General features: G+C 40.1%; 1 protein-coding gene across 3 annotated transcripts; it reads right to left on the reverse strand.

Annotated features, from left to right (window-relative positions):
• Nucleotides 1–553: 553 nt before the first annotated feature.
• Nucleotides 554–20,194, reverse strand: mgmt (O-6-methylguanine-DNA methyltransferase). 3 transcript variants are annotated; one of them, XM_062431114.1, is made up of 5 exons: nt 20,118–20,194; nt 17,729–17,877; nt 8,843–9,003; nt 4,301–4,440; nt 554–1,280 (listed from the first exon to the last, which is right to left on the reverse strand). In XM_062431114.1, the coding sequence occupies exons 2-5, from the start codon at nt 17,863–17,865 to the stop codon at nt 1,152–1,154; spliced, it is 567 nt and encodes a 188-aa protein (XP_062287098.1). In that variant the 5' UTR covers nt 17,866–17,877; nt 20,118–20,194; the 3' UTR covers nt 554–1,151. The 3 variants fall into 3 exon arrangements, with proteins under 3 accessions (XP_062287098.1, XP_062287099.1, XP_062287097.1); XM_062431115.1 differs by having other exon boundaries at nt 17,729–17,874; nt 20,118–20,182; XM_062431113.1 differs by having other exon boundaries at nt 20,129–20,161.
• Nucleotides 20,195–21,038: the final 844 nt, after the last annotated feature.

Below are 21,038 nucleotides of genomic sequence, written 5' to 3' on the forward strand. Positions count from 1 at the left end.
GGTCACTCTGGAACTGCACTAGACAGTGAAGGGAATCAAGAATTTTGTGAAATAAAAACCTAAACTGTCAATATTACAACAGATCATTGTGAGGGAATGTAGAAAATGAAAATACAGGACATATTCAATTAAAGCAACGGATGTTTTATAAACTCACGCCGTCTCTGCTGCCCTTCCATATGGTCTTTCTAAAACAGAATAATTCATCCCAACAGGATTCAATGTGGTTGCGATGAAAATAAATTAAAATATAAACATTTAAGTTACAGATTAAATGTGCAGGATGAATTCAAGGTTGAAATGTTGATTTCAGTTTCCCGTTCTGTACTGCCCTCTAATGGAAAACACTACTCAGAAATAAAAGAAGGAGCTCTGACATACAGTGCTGCAGCGAAGAGAGAAGACACACAGCATAATTAATTATGAGCTGAACTGAGTGAACGCTACATGAAATCAATTTTTAAATTACATACAATTAAAATGATGAAAAGGTAGTGTTTGACATTTTAAGATGTATTTATTTAAACATGTCTAATGTAACAAAAGTGCAGTATATAATGCATAAGACACCTCCACTGTAGGTGGATTGTAAGGCGAGAGCAAACAATGAGATCTAAATGAAGACAAAACAAATGCTTCACTACAAAGCTTTGTAGCAGTAAAATTCAGAGCCTTTATCACTGGATGTTGAACAAAGCATTCACTTGGCAGGAAATTAAAAAACCAACGAGAGGTACAAAGACTAATTCTGCTTAGGAAAAAAACAACAACAACAACAACAATGCAAGAGACATATTTTTAAGGGAATAATAATTCTTTAGAAAAACCATTCCAGCACTATCTGGCAAACGCAACGGAGACCCACGGGAGCATATGTTTGTAATTCCTACTGTTCTCTGTTTAAGTTATTTTTGTACATTCTAATTCTGCAACAACTCTGTATCACATTAACTATGCAGCATCTCTATTCTTAGATTTAAAAAACTGAGTATAAACTGAATATTTACAAGTAGCTGCAGTTGTTTCACAGTGTGTGCCAAACACGCTAAACTTTATGGCCCTGTTTTTTGTTAAAAAAAAAAAAAAAACCTTTGTGTGTGTGTGTGTGTGTTTTGTGTACTGAATGAAGGACAGTTGGGCTCTGTCATGCTTTAGTCTTCCCCTCTTGTCCTCTCATGGGTGAGCAGCCATTGTTTGAGATGCTCGCCCTTGCCGCTCATGTACGGCCCACTCTGTCCACTGCTAGAAATGACTCTGTGACAGGGGATGAGGAGAGGAACCTGGCACACAGACAGAGAGAGAGGAATTCAACTTTGAGGGAGAAAAAACACAAAAAAACATAAGCAATTTTTGCAAAATATTATGCAAACATGTTTCTACACACATAGGACACTTTAAAATATTTACCTTTTACTTAACTAATCCATCATTTTCCATTTTATAAATTCAGTACGGAGAGTACAAGTTTTAAACTTGAAGAATAATAACTCCAGAAAGGATCAATACGGTTGCCACAAAACTATAATGTGTTAAAAAAAACGAATAATTGAATAAAACAGAAATACAGATAGAGGCTTTAAAAATCGACTGCCTTCTTATTCTCAGGTTGACATTTATTGTCATAGCAACACAACAGTTCGAAGTCTTGATAGTAGATATGTATTATGTATGAAAGAATCTCTGATTTACCACATAAACGGTGTGACTTAAAAGTAACCAACGTGCACAAAATATGAATCTGCACTTTTTTTTCTCCTTGCTGCTTTTTTATGTTCATGCACTGCATGAAAACAAAGTGCCACACCAGAAGTGTCTGGTTTGATCCTGCACAAATCCACATTCAGGGTGATTTCTCAGTCTTTGGGTATAAATGTTTTTTACTCTTTAATAGTGTAAAGCAAAGAAGCAATCAAAAATTAATGGGCAAAAACACCAGCAGGATGAATATTCAATCGAGAGGGTGTCAACATTAAGATCTGATAACCCTGTGATCATTAAAAAGAGGAAGTCGGTGGAGCGTTTACTCTTGTTGCAGACGACTGCCAGGGGGGTCCCGAGTTCTTTGTAAACTAAATGGCTGGAGAAAGATTAAACAAGCAAGCCTAAAACACTTCGATCATTGTGAATTCAGAACAAGGAGAATGGCAATGGTTGGAGTGAATCAAAGCAATTATTTCTTTTACAATATTCTTAATGTTGCCCTCATTTTGTTCTTGTTACACCAAAAACATCACAACGCCTGCTGCATTGTGACTCTATTTTTCCAGTTTAACCAAGCTATCCTGACTTGATGGCTGCTCCGCCAGCTTTTCATATGAAAGTTGGACATGCATTGTGTTTCAGTTCAAATCCATCATTAAACCCGCTCCCATATCAACAGCAATAAAACTTTCCGAGCCCCAGATTAACCTTGCAGACAGAGAAATACTGCTCGAGTATTCGGATCAATACTGTTCCCCGGGTTTGGAGGGAGAGCAGGGTACCCTCAAGGCCTTCGGATCTGCCTCTTCACTTGGGGAGGGGGGAAAAGAGCACTACACCAGGCTTATCAATACTCAAATCCTGGTGAAGAAGAAGTGCCACAGAGAGGCGAGGATCGATTGAGCACACTGAGCTTTTCACAGCTGAAGCCCGAGTGGAGCAGCGCTACTGACAAGTAATTGACACTGACAATCTGACTCTGGATCTGTATCAGGAGCTGAGGGCTCAGGCTCCCAGCCTCCCTGACGAAAGGAGGGAAATGTCTGTAAAACATGAGTCTGAGAACTATTATGCAGCCATCCAGAAGCAATGCCATTGGCTAATGCAATATTTAAAGTGTATAGAGAAACCGCTCCATAGCACTAAAAATACTAAAATGCTTTTTAAAAAATCATTTATTTGCAGCTATTTTATTACAAATTATTTGTCTTTCTTACTTATAAAAAAAAAAAAAACTATTGGAGGGAAAACACACTGCTGAGATAAGGATGTACACAAGCTATTTCACATCACATACTGTATGAAGGAAACCATCTCACTGGCTGCATTTCAGTAGAAGTGTTCTTTGCCTCACAGAGCACACCGGTGGTGCCCACAGCACTACATGGGCAGAGCTAAACGGGCTTTGATCAAAGGGTTTGATCAAAAGAAGACACACCACTTGCCCTCTAGCCCTTCATTTTGTACACAGTGAATTCATGGGCAAAATGATGCAGACCAGGTTTCCTACAAGAATGGGAGATTTGCAGCGAACATCTACAGTAAAGACTTGAGAAAACAGGAACAAAAGGTGTGGGCTTAAAATCGTGCTGTAGGTAGACTTTTACTTCTCAGCCGTTATCCGAGGGAGGCGTTTATTTTGCCATTGCGCCGATACGAATACACCTACGCTTAAGATTACATATCCTCTATCAGGGAAGTCTTTATAAAAAATGTTTTATTGGAAAACTCGACTCCAAAACTACTTTTCTGTAGGTAGTCCATTTTCAAGGGATTGAAAAAAAGGAGATGAAAGCTGAGAATAATTTTATAATCACTTTTTTATGCATTTTACATATTTAAGTGGTTATTTCATCATATAGGTATAAATGTACCCATAGTATAGATTACAAATCATATATATTTATTCATTTTCTTCTGGGCTTTTTTATTTATTCATTCATCATTTAACTTTTTTCTGAACTTTTTTAACAGCAAACTGCAATTGGAGTATAAACTATCGATGTAAAACCTATTGCAACTTGTATGGTTGTTCCACATAATCCTAATTACATTTAATTATAGCCAAAACAAATAATTATTTTCATTATCAATAAATCTGCTGAATATTTTCTCGATTCATCAATGAAATAGTGTGTAAATCGTGACAAATGTCATCAGTTTGCCTGATTCCAAGGTGACGTTTCCAAATGTTTTGTGTTGTTTAACCAAAAGTTCAAAACCAAAAAATATTCAGTTTACAAAGATATCAAACAGAGAAAAGCTGAAAATACTCGCATTTGACAAGCTTAAAAACGATTTAAAAGATAGATCATTTATAACATTTTTTTTTTTTTTTTTAAATCTTCTGTTGAACTACTAATCAATTAATCATTACAGGTCTATATTTAGTAGTATAAGTAACGTCACGATGTCTCCAGCACTAATTGTCAAATTCATTATTTCTTAACTTTTAACTGAAGGTGACTTTACTGTTTATCCACACACAACATGCAGTTATTAAAGCAAAATAATTAAATTAAAAAAAGGTCACGTTCTTTATCTGATTAAATAACGTCAGCAAGAGAGAAGCCTGTCAATCAGTGTCAGCCACACTCACCGGGTTCCTCCTCATCGCCCCTCCCACCGCTCGCACCGCTTTGGGGTTTCCCGCCATCTCAGCAAGGCGTTTGTAAGAGACCGTCTGTCCAAACTTCACTTCTCTCAGAAGTACCTGCAGCACGTGGCTGGTGAACGCATCTATGCCACAAAGCAGAGGACAGAGAGATAGAGACAGAAGGAGACAACAGAGGAAGGGAGAGCTCTTCATTTAATCAATGAAACTCAGACAGCTGACTTAAAAGCTGATGAAAAATGTATTATTAATTATTTAGTACAACATGTATTAAACTACTTTGAAATAAAAAAGTGTTTTGAATTAAAATCAACAGTTTAACACTCAGCTACAATTTATCCACATAATCAAGTGTTTTTAATATTGTCCAATCAGGTGTTTGAGGTCAGATTTTCCATCAGAGGTGCTCTGTATGACTCCTTTTTTCTTCACAATACTCATTAAACAACTAAATACATAGAAGTCCCTCAATTTGACCTTAGAACTAGTATTAACATGCTACAGTAGCTGATGTGAGAAAATTATTTCTATGAGCAGAAAAATCTAGGTTATGCTTTGAAAGGTCACAGCTAAAATTAAAAAAGTTCGCTCCTTCATTTAAAAGGATTAAGAGAGGCCAAAAAGACTGCAAATCTGCTCCAGATTTTTAATAATAATAATTTGAATGTTGCACACCATTTGTGGCAGTGGGATGACTTTGAGGTTAATCAGACCAATTTGTCCTTTTAATTGCTTTCTATTCAGAGTAGATTCATTATATCATCTTCACTTAAATGGCGGAATTCTTCAAATCATCCGCAGCTTAACCGACCACATTAACAGCTTTGATTTCATTAACACTTTAGCAGTAGCATTATCTTTTTTCTGGATTACCAGGCAGTGACTGAGAGGCATGTTTGTCTAGCTCTGATTGGGAAGGAAAAAAGAGGAAAAAAAGTATTTGAAGCATCTTGAAACCTTAAGACATTGATGTACTGAGCTTGTGTCGCAAGTGAACAACACTCTGCACAAAGAACAAGATGGGGAACAATAGTCTCGTTATCAAGAGGGGGTGAAATTCTTCTAGTATATACATGTACTCAGTCATGAAAATTCAATTAGTGATCTCCCATTCTCTCTCATTTATATGGTCTAAGAGAGCACATGACAAGTGATCTATGTGAAATCCCTCTAAATTGGCATTGTGTGAAAACATGTCACACCCCTGTCTCTCTTCTACAGAGTGAACATCCTTTACTCCCCAGGCTCCCTCACTACCTTATAGTCACTCTCCGCTACACAAAGCCACGCGAACAAGGCAATTTGCCTAAACTGGGGGGAATAAGTGTAAAACCTAAAGGGGATACATTTGATTGATGCATACCCATGTGAGTTCTTTGTCTTGAACAAGGCCCGTAGGTACTGTTTAATAATTTTTCAGGTAATAATCACGCTGTCAACGAGATGACGGGCTCTTACGCAGACAGACTTAATGTTATGAGGAGATAAGATACACCCCTGAAATTTCTTTTATGCATTATTCTCCCTCATAATGCTCGGATTTGGCCACATGATGTGTGTGGTACATATTGATATCATTTTTGTCACTGGTGTGTAGATGACAACTCGCCCAGACTATGGCTATGACAAATCTCTGTTGATGCAAATATTATTGACAAACAACCAAAATCAGTGTCACGCCAGCACATGCTGAGCACTTTTGCCTACAAACAGGCTGAGCAACAAGCTTCGGTGCTGTGTTTACACCTTTTACAAATCCTGAGCAACTGTTTCTCCTGGAGGACTGCACATCTCCAACAGTTCAGGACAAAAACAAGTGCTGTGCTTTTATCTGCCGGTACAGAGGTTAAAGAACTTTGCCCTCATCAGTGTTAGTGACAGAGACTTCATGCGGGTCAGTCGAGGTGACCAGCAATGATTTGGAGAGCAGTCCCCTAGCCCCATACTTCATAAAGAGCCTAATACGGTGTGTCTGAGGTCAGGACCCTCTTTAGATCGGGGTGCAGTGATGTCAATTGTTTAAATAAAAGTTGAGAGGAACCACTTACATGTTTACAGACATCCCATAATTATGTCACAGGTCATTACCTACCATGAGGCCAGGTGATAGGGCCACTGCAGAGGCAGAGAAAAATTGACCCAGAGTAAAATCGAACAGATCTAGTGATTATGAAGATATTGACATATATGATTGATTTGCTCATTATTTTGTATATGAAAGCAATTTGGGGGAAAAAGGAGAAAACAATAAAAGGGAATTCCATCAGCCCTGCTACTGATAGATTTAGAGAGATGACTTCCAGCTGACAGTCACCTTATACATGGTTGTGAGAATAAAAAGACAATAGTGGAAATGCAGCTACCTCATTATCCTTTGTGTCTAATGGGAGGGAAGACTTTGACTCCCAGTCAAAGTGTCTCTTGAGTCTTGAGGGATCCATACTTTTGAAGGCTGACGGGGTGCTGATGATTCTCTGATTATTCGATATTCTGAAAACGTTCATTTCCCTAATTCCTCTCCACATCACAGGGGCGAGTCCTGGTGAGTGTCTCATCTCGCCCTGCGCTGTGCACAGGGGGAGGTTCAGGCTCCTGCAGGAACACAGTCATTTGGGCTTTGAAGAGCGCCCTTCCCCCCCTTAGCCTGGCCCCCTCCCTGCACATTCCCTGTGCCGCTTACCGAGACTAAGATCCTCTCGTCTGTTACATATGGATGTATAATTAATGAGATAAGAATATGCATCGTTTTAAGAACCCACGATGGTGTCTGTGTTTTTCTGAGGGGGCGAATATGAGTGCACACGCACACAAACACACATGCTCGCTAAGCACGACACATGCACGCATTCGCCATTCCTCTACCTCTGACGACCAAACGTGTGTGTGATGTTGCGCGTGACAATCAGTCAGACAGTATAGAAAACTGCACCACAGATCTCCTTTCATGTCACCTCTGTTGCTCAGGTATATCGTGACAGCTAATATGAAAAGTGGCTTGTTTTGTCAGAAATGTGTAAATAAACATGGCAACACTTCAAGTGAAGGTCACAACTCAATATTACATGACAAGTGCTGCGAGAGCGCTGTCGCATTCAGGTTCTCCCACAAGATAACTGAGCAAACAAAAGTTGGTTGTCACAGATTGTAATGACCTGATTAAACTAGTATTTTTTTTTTCCCAGGAAGGCAGCCACCGCATGACTAGATTGAGTAGGAATGTGTACAGCAGTAAAGCAAAATCTGATGCTTAACATTTGTGAATAAACCACAAAAAAAATCCTATTCTGCTCCCTCAAAAGACAAATACTCTTGATGCTAACATTTAACATTTTTATACAGGCATGGCCTATGGTTCTGATTACTGAGAGCAATCCAACCCTAAACCCTGTATTTACTGAGCCCCAAAACAACAGGCAAGGGAAAGAGGTGCTACACAGCACAATCACCTATTCAGATCAGGTACTAATGAAGAATTCCATCTATCCTGAAATTTAATTAAAACCCCAAAGACTTCAGATGAGATGCGATTTGAAAGAGCCTGGGGCTGGTACACAAGCACTTGGTGGCGAAGGGAATCACACTGAAAGTTGATTTCGTAATCGGTCCTGATGTATTTCTGCATTGCCTTTGCGGGAGCGTGGGACTCATAGCTGTATACAGGGTCTCAATGGAGTACCTGCTCATTGAAAATGCCATCACTCAAGCACTGCAGATCTGCATGAAATTAGAGAGCAACTAAGGCCTGATTGCAGGGGAAGAAAAGCACAATTGTTAAATGCATATATTAGAGTTGGGGTTTTTTTCTGTGTAGGTGTGCTTCTGCGTCTAAATGAGCACTTCTGAAAATCTTTAAGTTAAAATGCAATAAGCGTCTCAGTGTGACAAAGAAATAGTCTGTAATTGTTTTGAAAACGGCACCGGCGCAATAAGTTCACGATTTCAAAAGTGAGTTGTCAGGCGCCTGTATTGTTTGTTTCTTCGAAACAAAAACGCCAGGGATAATTAATTCCTCATTTTTTTCCTCAGTGCTCTCCATCATTCACTGCGGAGTCACTCTCAACTACCAGTTGAAAGGACACTAATTGTCCATTTTTGGGGTGCTTTCATTTTACTCGCCCTAGGTGACTGGTCAAGCCAACAATAAGCTCATTCAAACTTTACCACCATTCACATGTTCTCATTAAAAAAAAGCTTCCTGTCTGAAAATGTCAAGAGTGGAATTCGATCAGTTTCAAAGAATGTGCCAAGAATCATGGAAAAGCTTGCCAAGACTAACACGCGTGGTAAGAGCTGCCACAGATTACTGAACCAAGTTACAGCTCTGTGTTCTGTTCTCTCTCCTTCGCTCACCCACTCGCTCGCTTCTCCCCTGCACTCGCTCTCCCGGCCTCGCTCTCTCTCTCTCTCTCAGCCATAAAATACTTCATTATAACACAGTGAGCCAGTGAGTGTAAGTGATGTAACTGACAATTAAGAGTGAAAGCCTGATCCCAGTCATGGCTCTGCAAATATTTATCCATGACAGACCTCCTTGCAGGGCGGGGTGGTGAAAGGCAGGGAGCGGGAGACTCCCAGTGGTCTGCGGCTCACTGAAGTACGCCTGGAGCCATTCAACGCAGCGCAGCAACTCGGGGCTCGTTTCTGCCGGGCTATCGTTGACCACACAGCTCAGGGGGGCCTCGCTGCTCCTGTGAGGGATATAAGGCAGGATGGGGAGGTGAGGTGGGGATCAGAGGAGCAATCATAATACTGAATTCTTGGTTGAGCAGTGCTAAAATATGTCACAAGAGTGTAATAACATGCCACGAGTGACACAGATGCAAGATGACATAATTTGCTGAGTGAAACTAAAGTTGTTAATCAAGACGTGTTTAAAATCCAAAGTTGAGCATAGCTCCTGTCACATGGCTGTGACAAATATCAGACGTGTGAAAGAAAGAAGTTCAAGAAAATATAGAGACAGTAATCCAGACATGTGTTACAGTACAAATGTATTTATATGAGGTGCAGCATGATAGAGTATGAAAGAAAACATTGTCGGGTCATAAGGAGCAGCGCTAACAGTCTATTTCAAACAATTTTAAGGAAGCAGAACCAGTTTCTGAGAAGAAGAAAAAAAGAGTTTTCAAAAGTCTTCGAGTTGTTATAGAAAAAAAGTTAAGAGCGTAGCGTTAACAACAGTTTCAACTCTGCTTTGGTCTAGTTTATAGTTCATGACAAGAATAAATGGATTTTTTGGCCAGAGCGATGCTGGCCAGCAAAGCACTGCACTTGGACGTGCATCTTAGCATGAGTAGATGCTTGGAGGAATTTGCCGATGGTTGAGTTGGCATCACTTAACAGCTGAATTTCTCTCCGCTGCTGACCACCCCCCAGGTCAATGCAAGCAGACTGACCCATATTTGACACTTAAAGACCCTACTGGGAAGGTCTTCTCTTAGCATGTGCATTACTGCAAAGTGGACTTCAAGCTGTGTTGTGGATCTAAAGCAGGCCGCCAATTCCATTAACTGGTGTACAGGACTTATAAATAAATAATATCACCATTTAAGTGCCCCCTTTTCAAAATTGGCTTATCCTGTATGGTATTAATAATAGACATTTACTTTGTTAAACACACAGACCATCTCTCTCTTCCCTGCCGTAACAACACAGCCCTAAAGTGTTTTTACACTTCTGCAGGTCACAGTTTGAGCAACGTTTTATATTGGACATGTGAAGCTGAGGTTTACTGGAGTGTTATGACTGAGCAGGTCAGTTTTCAGAGAACCACTCTGTGTGCTAGTTTGTGGCTGTGTGATGAAAATCTCTTGGGGCCGTTTAACAGTGGGTGTAAATACAGTAAAAGGTGTAAATACTCTCATTTCTAAATAAACCATACAGCAGTTTATAGTTGAGTGGTGAAAACTCAGAAACCCACCAGCGGGTCCTGTGCTGAGACCCGCTCAAACAATGGCCATGGCTCATGGCAATCTCTGTCGGCATGGGTGAGTGCCCAGCCAGCCCCTACTTGTCATTGTCTCTCCTTTCTATCCCCCCCCTCCTCCCCCCTTTCTCCTCATTTCCCCCTCTCTATTTCTCTATCCTCCCACTCCAGCTCTTTTGGCTCCCCACCACCTACACCCCGACACCCACCCACCATCCCCCCACCTCCTCCTTCTCTCAGCAAGGATGTTCAGGCCACTGTTCCCTCTCTGCACCCCCACTTCCCCTACACCCCCAACACACCTCCTCCCACCACCACCACCACCACCACCACCACCTCTACCCCTCCACACCCCCTCTTTCTCTCTGAGAGGATGTTCCAGCCGCTGCACACTGACAGCTCGGGGATATTGTGTGTGGAAATGTTCCTGTTGGACCCGCAGGCCCTTACAATCTACCGGACAAAGGCTAGAGCACCTTTGCTTAAGGCTTGGCACCTTTGACCTCCAGCTCACACTTCAGACTTGTCACCGTGGCTAATTTTCCTCTCCCCTCAGCCCCCTCCTGTTATGGATGCGCTCGCTTTAAAGGTGTTTTGAGTGATACAACATTGACAGTAGTAAAAGTTAATGCAATGCAGCACATGTTATGGCCGGTAAACAACACCAAAATAAATAAATAAAAGTGGAACAACATCAGTCGAGCTGAAGTCTGTCACCTCTAGGTGCGATGGGGGATTGTTTTTAAAGAGCATGTGGGCAGTGGAGATGTAGCCTCTGTGCTGGCAACATTTCCAGTCACTTCAGTGAATCACAATTCAACCAGCATCATATGAACTTTACAGAGTCCAGGCTGTCACATTAGAAACTGTGCCCTTCAAATAAGAGATCAGAGATGTGTCTAATTACAAAGAAATAGAAATAGGATCTTTATATTGTCTTAAAATGCCACACCTGGATAAAAACCAACAAAACTAATTACATCATCAGTATGAACTGAATTTTAATAATTGCCTTGAACAAGTGTGTTTAAATTTGACCACATCATTTATATTTAGATAAAGAAAAATATGATCTATTATCTTTTGACTAGGTGGAATAATAATTTTTTCAATGTCCTTCAGGCATTCAGTATTTCATCACAGGTAAGGAAATAAGAAACTAATTCCAAACTAGCCAGGATCTGCTGCACTAAAAAGAATATTTCCCTTGATAGAAGATTGTGATTTGAGAACATTTCTAATATTGTGCTCCTGTCACAATCAATTTCCAATTACCATAAATCATTGCTGCGTAAAGTGGGAGTCATTTGGAGTTCTACCTATTTTCTAACTCTAATATAAAGAATGAATTGAGCATTTATATAATGCTGGAGGTTATTTCATTCATCCTGGAAGAAACAATCAAAGGAGACAAAAGAAAAAAAAGAATATCTGGCATTAAATTTGTCAATTTCCTTTGGCATATTCTGTATCTCTACTTGTACAAGTCTTCAGTAAGACTTTTTCTATCAACTGCAGACGTAAGAATGAAACAGGTTAACCACAAGATCTAATTGAAAGGAATCTGGCGAAGGGTGTAATGGTATATTGCACAAAAAGGGGAAAAACTCAGAACTCATGCCTCCATCCTGTGAAGCGTGATGGCGCTCATCCTGACTCGATCGGCTGTCACTTTTGACACAGCCTGCCAGAGTTCTCCTTCACCGATCATGGGTAACATGGCGGGTCAGAGGATGAAATAGAAAAGGCCAAGAGCAGTCCAATATTTTCCTCAGCCTTATAGCTGCAGATACTTAACTCAGAGACGTCAAAGACTCAAGAGAGCATGAAAAAAGCCTAAAATGACTGTCTAAAAAGGGAAAAAAATACAGCATGTCTCTATGAATGTCAAGATCCTGATGGTCTCTGAACCAAAGGCTGTGATACAATTGTAAGCCACTTGCTCAATGCAGCTCGTTCAACCATTTGAAGATCATTCAGATGCCTATCTAGCGACTGCAGCACTAAAGTCGGGAGCTTTTCAAGTGGTAAGCTGTAAGGAATGCTTCCTTTTCTGTTCTGCGCCGCACGTTTTGTGCTCCGCTATTTCAAAATAAAAACAACTGGGCCGGATAAACTGCTCTCTAGATATCCAACAACTCTTATTAGCGAATGTCCACCAAAGAGGCTGCAACACTCAATCCAACACATAAAGGTGGTGGTAAAATACTGCAGAGTAGGCAACAAAGCACACAACAATTAGGTCTTCTCCCAACTGGCTAGCCACAGGAGTCAGTGAAGGCATGTATTACCAGAGCCTTAACTCTTACTCCATTATGTAGTTTATCCACACCCCAACGCAGCAATGTTTATCTACAACAGACTACTGAGCAGTTTCAAATAGCGTTTTTAGCCTCTATTCTCAAGTGCCACAGTAAGAGATTCCAATTACCCGAATGCTAAGGAGCCAGTGAGGGAGGCATAAAGTACATTAGGGATCCCCTGTAACTGCAGGGACCTTTTAGAGCCTCCACTGAAGAGGGCCGAGAGACTGAGGGGACAGTGACCCTGCATGGATAGCCTCTGTCAAAATTTGACCACGTCAAGCACAAAGGCATTATGGGAATCCAGTGTCACCAAGTCCTAATTACTGTCTGTGTTCAGAGCAAATTACTGCCTTGTTCCTCTGATTAGCGAGGAGGCTAATCTTCACCTGTGTACGCCAGCACTGCTGAGGGCCCTTGAGTGTTAGCGCTTCGTCTTCTGTAATTTATTTTTAAATCAGTGCCCGCTCCCAGGAGTTTTGAGTGTTTTGTTGTGAACCGCTTACCATGATCCCCACCACCGCCCCCTCACCCCTAAATCCTTGACTAAATCCTTGTTTGGTGCCGCAGGAAGATAAGCAAGAACAACACTTGGGCATAATTGACTCGTACTCCTCTCCAAGATGTCAGAGCGAAATCATCTCTCTGCATATTGCCTTAGTATGTCACACACTGTACACTTCTGCATGTTGCAGATATAGAATCCAATCAAGTTCTAAAACAAACTAGCACAACCCTTGCGTCGGGAAAAACTTGCCAGCCAACAACAGGAAAAAAAAAAAAGGAAAAAGAAAAAAATACTGCAGGAGCTGCTTTTAACTGCATCTCTTCAGTGAGCGGTAACTCGCTCGGCTCCCGTCCCGTCCTCACCCTGGAGGTTCTGTTTTAGAAACCACAACATTTGCAGATTTTCGTCTGAGTGAATGTCAGTGTCTCGTCTGTGTGGAGCGGTTTACAGGTAGTGTGTTACACAGGTGTTGGTTTACACAGGAAATGGCACATGCAGCCTGATTGGGACTGTCCCGAGAGACGGAGGCATAAACATAGAGCACAGATGGGTCCAAGGGCCAGTGGGAGCAGCACCTTAATGAATACGCAGCTGAGTACTACACTTCACAACATGCAAAACAATATTCTAAGGCTGCGGTAAAAAATAGAACAAAAATCATCTGAATATCATTACACAATGAATAATTCATATAATTTCTAAAGGGACCACGTCAAGAAGTCTCCCCCTGCTTTATTGATGATTTCATTCGATATCTCAGCAGATCACTGTTCGTATGACAAAGCATTTTAGTTACAAATGTAAGCAGTTTATTTTGCACACAGTTATGTCTATATGTCTAGAAACATAATAATTTAAACTGATGATTGAGTTTTGATGAATTGTGTTTTACAGACCCATAAAGAGAGAAAGAGAAGGAAAGAGAGAGAAATTATAGTGGAAAAATAACACAGGTTGTTGATATGGTTCCTGGTGTGTGAGCACATCATGTAAACAGGACCCAGACAGGGAACACATTTACCATACTGCTATTCAGTGTGAACCAGGACATTGATTCACAACACTACATGAGTGTGAGAAAAACGATAAATGCATCACCTCAGATATTTCACACTAGCGTTGGTAGTGTGTAAAAGCTGTTGTGACAGCTTGGGTATTAGGGCTAGATAGATGGAAAATGTCTGGCTGCTTATGAATGCCAATGTGACTGGGGTGACGGGTTTGACACAAAAACACTCCACCTCAGAACAATTAGGCTGTTCTCAGGCCCCATCCAGTGTTGTCAGTGATAATGGAAAGCTGTAAGGATAACTGGTGATAAATAGACTTTAACACCCTCCTCCTTAAGAGCAATGCAGTCCTGCAGTCCTCTCATATGCTTAACTAATCATGACCATGGCCGGCAAATTCATACAAAAGACTAATTACTGTTGTACTTCACTTCAGTCTCAAAGGCCTCTTATATAAGGACTTGGGGGTTCTCTTGCCTCTTTTCTCCTCTTGATGGGTATTTTTTTTACAAGTAGGCCTCATGCTAGACAAAAGCGTTTAAAAATTGGTGATTGCTTTCATCCGCTTTAATTACATTCAGAAATGGCATTTCTGCCACATAATACACCCCTATTGTTTCAGAATTATCTGGCTTGGGGAGTAAAATCTACAATATTTGACGATGCTCCCGAGCTAAATCGCCTCTTGAAATTGAAATATGCTGCCGAAATACAAAATAAAAAGCCAGCCTTTGCTGCTGATATACTGGAAGCTCCTTGGCTTTCTGCAGAATGCTATTATTATGCATATCCAGGTAGAAAGTTAATTAACCCAAAGCTTAAGCTAATTATGGTAGCAGAATGCTATCAACCAAACGCTTTCAGTCAGACAGCTGTCCAGAATTTCATTTGCTAATCATTTGTCTTTTGCCGGAGCATATGGTACATTTCCCCGCTATCACAGCAACAACAAACAGATGAAAATCATTAACTAAAAACAATGTGCAATGTGAAAAATCAGACACAGATTTATACGGCTTTGTGTCAAAGAAAAAAGCCGGATTTATGGACTGGGAAATATAATGATAATTTTTGGTTTTAGCCACTTAGGATTTTAGGCAGATCACGTGGCCCAAGTGTGCTGGGAATTCAGATGCACAAATATATTGTTTATATCTATATGCAAATGAGACAGAATGTTTATCCTTGTAAAATTAATTACAATTTTTCTATAGGAGCATATGCAAAGAGCTTGTTCTTAACAATTTTTAGCTTCTAGCACATTTTGTGCCTGTTTTTTCCAACACAATATTTTTATGTTGTTAAAAGAAGAAATCCCTCAGCTCAGAATTAAATCAATTATTTTCTGAGAAATGCTTCATGCATTATTTTTTCTTTTCATAAAAACACATCATACTGGCTGTTAAAGGGTGATTGATATCAGCATTGCTTGCGACATTATCAGGCAATAAAGGCTACTCGGGTTCTAATGCAACATGTCATACATAGGCTCCTGTAGTACATTTCTATTGAGGACCTCACAAGCTAAATTGCTTTTTTCCTGCTCCCCCACATCTCAGCCAGCTTGACAGACAAATTGATCAAAGCATTGTAAAATAATATGCTCACAAAATGTCTCGGGGCAGGAGTCCAGCCCTTTTTTCATTTTTCACCCTAATAAAAAAGTGCTGTATGATTTCCTCTGTATTGTGTCTGTGCTCTGTGTGAAAGAGGCGAGAAGCATCATATTTCAGATAATAGTAATCTCCTGTAAACAAAATGTGTATCATTTTTCTGTGAACGTTGTAGTCATGCTAAAAACTAAAGGGGGGAAAGCTGGTTAACAGGGAGGCTGGTGCATAGGGCCCCAACAGGGGTTGTTGAGATGTAATGAATTTGTTCATCTGATGGTGCCTTCAGGGCTGTCGTTAGACTGGCAGAGGAGGTTGATTTCAGGAAATGTTCCTAAGATCAGTTAGGAAGCAAAAGGGGCTTGAGACGTTTCTATTAGAAAGAGCTGACGGTCATGGTGTGTAAGCCATACTTCAAGGGCATTTATGTAGCTATAATGGCATTTATCAATAACTATCTATCACTGCCATGAATGTTTTTGTTATTGCTCTGGCTGCCAACCAATAGTGAAATCTGAGAAGGAGAAAAAAAAAAGCGAGCAAACACAGTCATATAAGCCTTCAAAGCTTTGACTTGCTGACATATCTACTGTAGGTCTCCCTTTATGTTATGCATAGACATTATCTATTTCCCTTATCCAAAATATGCTCTTAGAGATCATTTATCACCCTGACTTCCTAAGCCTGTACCACACCAAATCCAAAGCTGGAAAGAGCCTTGTTTAGTATGTCATAAATAAATCAATGGAAATGGCTGATCTGAACTATTACTGCTACAGGCAGGCTTTTGTGAGATCTACATGTAAAGCCTGTTGCAAGATAAGCCTATATTTTGTCACTTTATCTCGCCTCCCTTAATGCCTGTTTACATTGCGTTACTCCATATATCTGGGGTGGCTCTAGTTCCCCTGTCCTATGACAATAACACCTTATTCAACTGGTCGTGATAAAATCTAAACATTTTGTTTAATGATTTCTAGCTCACACCTTTGAGAACATACAGACAGCGATATGATAGAAGCTTCACTTATGACCGACATAGCAAATGATATTAAACTGAGAAATGATCTAGTGATGCGAATCATTAAATTCATTTGCATATTCCTACTGAACCTGAACACACAAATTAAACCCTGTTCACAAGGAGACGGAGAAAGGTGCTTGCGCATGGTTACAGGACATCTTCCATAATCAAAATTCCATATTATTAATTTTCTCACTTCAACTCATTAACAACAAGTGGAATGTTTTTACTGCTTGATGAATTTTAGGAAATAGCAGACAGTCGAGAAGGAAACACATGTTGAGGTATAATATACAAGGTCATTAATGGGTTTCCATAAATTAGAATTTGAACATACATTTTCAAAAGGATAACTTCCTATCCGGGTGCATTTGAAAATGGTTTAATTTCCCAAACCATTCAAGTTTATCAAATGCGAATCTGCGATACATGGATATTTAATTTCAATCTAATCAAAACTAATCTGAGATGTAGGATGTGGACCTGTAAAAATAAGGAATAAGTACTTATTAACGCTGAGTTTAATCAGTTTCAATCGCTTCAGTAAGACTGTCAACCTTCTAACAATTTTGATGGATGGGTAGGGCAGGAAATGCAGTCACATAATACATATCTGAGTGTTGGTTGACACTCAAAACTACTGCATACAACTTGGAGGAAACATAAATAAACAGGAAAGAACAGTCCATGCTCCCCATGGCCTTTGGTGACCCTACAACATCAGCTCTAATCAACTCCCTCGTGGGTAATAAACAAGTTATTTTTCTGAAATTTCAAATATACTGCAGGAAGAATCACAACCACATGCCATCAGAAATCTAATTTCAAGCCCAACTGTATTCTAGTGCCCCTCATATTTCTAGTGCCTGCTCATATTTGCCCAACTTTCTCCCGGATATTTCTTGTGGGATCTACAAAAATGCCCTGCTTCCAATGAGGAATGGTGGCACTCCATCACAGGAGTGGATTCTGTCTGCCTGTAAATTTCACACCTTTGTTTATCACGTCACCAGCCCGGCTGTTGTACAGTACCTTTCAGCAGGTGCGACATCCATTAGGATCTGGATGGTGTGCACACCATTCTCACATCCACTGACTTGGATCTTCCCCAGGGGGCTCAGCAATGAGATGGTCTTCTGAGTGCACTGGCTCTCCCTCTGCTTCTTCATCTTGCTGCCCTGCTAAGGAAGCACAAATTACACTGCGTTCATTGACATATTCATGTGGCAACTTCAACAATTTCCCACACATATTTGCATTGAATGATCTATTGAAAACCTAGCAGGCCACCAACGGATGATGACTTACATATTTGAACACCTAGCCTCCAAACAATGTCATGATGTGACTTGATCCCTACATTACTATCCAATATTTCTTTTGTGCATGGAAAAGAATACGCCTATCTAACCAATAAATCGCCCATTTTTTTCCCCTCTTTCTGTTCTATATATCACATAAATGAGAAAAACAATGCAGTCTGTTCCCTTGTCTGGTGGGGGATTCCCAAGATAGCTCGACATTATTTTCAATCCGTCATTTTTGGTTGATGGCCGGGATGTTTTTCTAGCATTAAATTTGTTCCTTAGGGTGCAACTCCGATGGGATTCTGGTTTCCAGCCCTTAACAACAGCAAAAACGTGCAGCTTTTCTGACGACTGAGATGGATACTGGCAATAACCAGACAGCAGTTCCTTTTTTATTTTTACTTTGAGGGAAGGAGAGATGATTGACTATGTTATATGTGAGTTTTTGAGAGATGGGGGTTATAATAAATAAAGGTCACATTGATTGCAAGAGTTTCAACCAAGGAAACCTTTCCTTCCTTGAGCCTTGATCTGAAAATTGTCTAAAGGTTTCAAATGCAACATCCCTTTGTTTTATTTTATTTTTTAATAGTGTTTGCAATCCATATTCATACATTTCTACTCATATGTTTGTATATTAATTGTAATAGATAGGGCAGTTTCTGACAGAGATTACTTCTGCAGTTTGAAATTTCAAATCTAAAAATAAAGCTATTTTTTAATCAGTATAGCTTCTATGTTAACAAAAACATTCCAGAAAGAAATTAAAATAACCAAACTAAAGCTGAGACAATTAACTGATTAATCAATAAATAGAAAATTAACCATCCACTTTTTGATAATCATTTTATTCACATATTGTAGCAAAAAATGCCAAACATTTTCTGATTACAGCATCCAGAATTGTTGCTTTTCTTTGTCATATGTGACAGTAGACTGAATCTCTTTGGGCTTTGAACTATTAACCATAAACAAAAATGTTAAGAAGACCTTGAGCTTTAGGTAATTGTCACGATTTTCTAAAAATAATTGGCAGGTTACTCAATAATGAAAATAATCATATGATGCAGCCCTGAATACATAAATACGTACATGCATACATACACACACACATATCTAAATATGTATATATACGTATATATTTATATATAGATATATAGAGAGATATTATACAATGTGGGATGGATCACATAGGAGATTAAACAAAACAAAGATCAGAGATTTTAAGAAAAAGTAGGAATGCATATACAGTATTTCATTTAGACTTTCAGTGCCCCCCTCCCCTCCCCTCCTTTAACTCTCACACACACAGACACACACACCACCACCACCACATCTGTCATGGTACGCGATCACAAATGCGTCTGCTTCAACTTTCTTGTTTCTACTCCTGCAGTTCTCACTGTATTCATCGGGGGTTTGCCTGAACTGACAATAAAGGCGAGAAATTTCTGAGCCAAACAATGGTACAGTGCACTTTGGATAAGCGCTGAACACACTGCCTGCCATTTAGCGAGCTGGTAATAGACTCATAGAAAGAATAATGGACGTTAGCAATAATGGCCTTAGCTAATAGCCTCCGCTGATTAAAAATAATGCTATGTATTTGTTTTGTGCTGTTTACGGTGCAGTGGACTTTTAGGTGACTACTTGAATGTCTGAGTGTTTATTCGGCTCTTCACGGTGAGGAACGACAAACAAATAAGCAGCTTGTGTTGTCAAAAATCACTGGCAGCAACCTCATGCTCGTCAATCATCTGACTTGTTTCTCATTAGACTAGTTCATGGTCAAACCTGCGTGATTAATTAGGTAGAAAGCGCACCGTAACTGCGCAGGTGTGAGATGCAACACGTGTGTCCATATTGTGCTCTTTTAGAGGAAGAACATGAATGCCGAAGCAGAGATGAAGATTATCGCAGTTATGAAGGGTGTAAGTACTTTACAACTACTTAAAACACACCTTTAATAAGTGCGTACTTAAAATGTCGAAAAGATAAACCGGGTTTTTACATATTCAGAAGATACCCTCCGTTGCATACAGGTATACGGATTATTTCTTAGCTGTAGATTGTGCCAGGCTTTGTTGAAGGTATTTTAACACTTTTATTTTCACCTGCAGCTTGCAGTGAAGCCTTTTCGCGTCCGTACGGTGTCTCTCCGACGACCGCGTCTCTTCCCTCTTCAAAACAAATGTGCAAGTAAATCCCTTCCTGTTTCTTCAGACAACGTGGCCGAGTCGGCCAATCGAAGGAGGAAAAAGTCCGCTCTCGCTCTCTAATTGGCTGGTATAAGGTCTCTGCTCCTCCCCCTGACAGGGACAGACACAGCATGCATGTCTAATAGGTCTCACATTGGGATTTGGGGTCCTTCAGGGGGTCCCCAGTACACAGAAGACTAGTAATAGTAGTGATTTAGATATTTGATTTGCTTGATATTTTTACGGGAGGAGAAATATGATAATGCATATTTTCAGCATTAATTTCAAACACTGTTATCTTTCCACTCATAGCTGAGACATTTATCCAGTTCTGTATCTCCTGTGACAGCTTCTCAGTGAGGTCTTAAAGGTCCCAAACATAATGTTTGTGGATTTTAAAAAAAACACCTATGTGACTCAAACAGCCAATAACATCATATGTATTAGGCTACCAACTAATAAAGTCAGCATATTATTATGAACAACACACAAGGCAGTGCACAATCCCTTTATTAGAGTTTTATGCAGTTTAAAGGAGAGGGAGTTGCCTTATGTTGCCTGGAGCAGTCATAGATTTAACTGAAGCATATATTTCAGTCATTATGACCAAGTGTGTGGCATCAATCATGTATTGTTTAAAAGTGTCTCATGTCCTCTGCAGCTTTATTTTTATTTCTGTGGAGCCTTCAGCTCTCTGCATGCCTCCGTTTGGAATGTGTAGGCCGGCGTGGGCCTGTGGCCCACACCCCATCTCAGCGGTGAGGGTGGGAGCGGGGGAGAAAACGCCACCCCTGCAGAGACCATTTTGAAATCTGTGAGGATTTCCGTGCCATCTGG

Source organism: Scomber scombrus, chromosome 12 (genome assembly GCF_963691925.1).
Source record: "Scomber scombrus chromosome 12, fScoSco1.1, whole genome shotgun sequence".
NCBI classification, from domain to species: domain Eukaryota; kingdom Metazoa; phylum Chordata; class Actinopteri; order Scombriformes; family Scombridae; genus Scomber; species Scomber scombrus.

What these genes read in the sequence shown, in the direction of transcription:
- mgmt (XM_062431114.1), bottom strand. Translation starts at nt 17,865, where the DNA reads ATGAAGAAGCAGAGGGAGAGCCAGTGCACTCAGAAGACCATCTCATTG. An exon ending in CCACCCCGCCCTGCAAGGAG is followed by an intron (nt 4,441 to 8,842) that starts GTCTGTCATGGA and finishes TTTGTGGCATAG; the next exon opens with ATGCGTTCACCAGCCACGTG. An exon ending in GGGCGATGAGGAGGAACCCG is followed by an intron (nt 1,281 to 4,300) that starts GTGAGTGTGGCT and finishes TCTGTGTGCCAG; the next exon opens with GTTCCTCTCCTCATCCCCTG.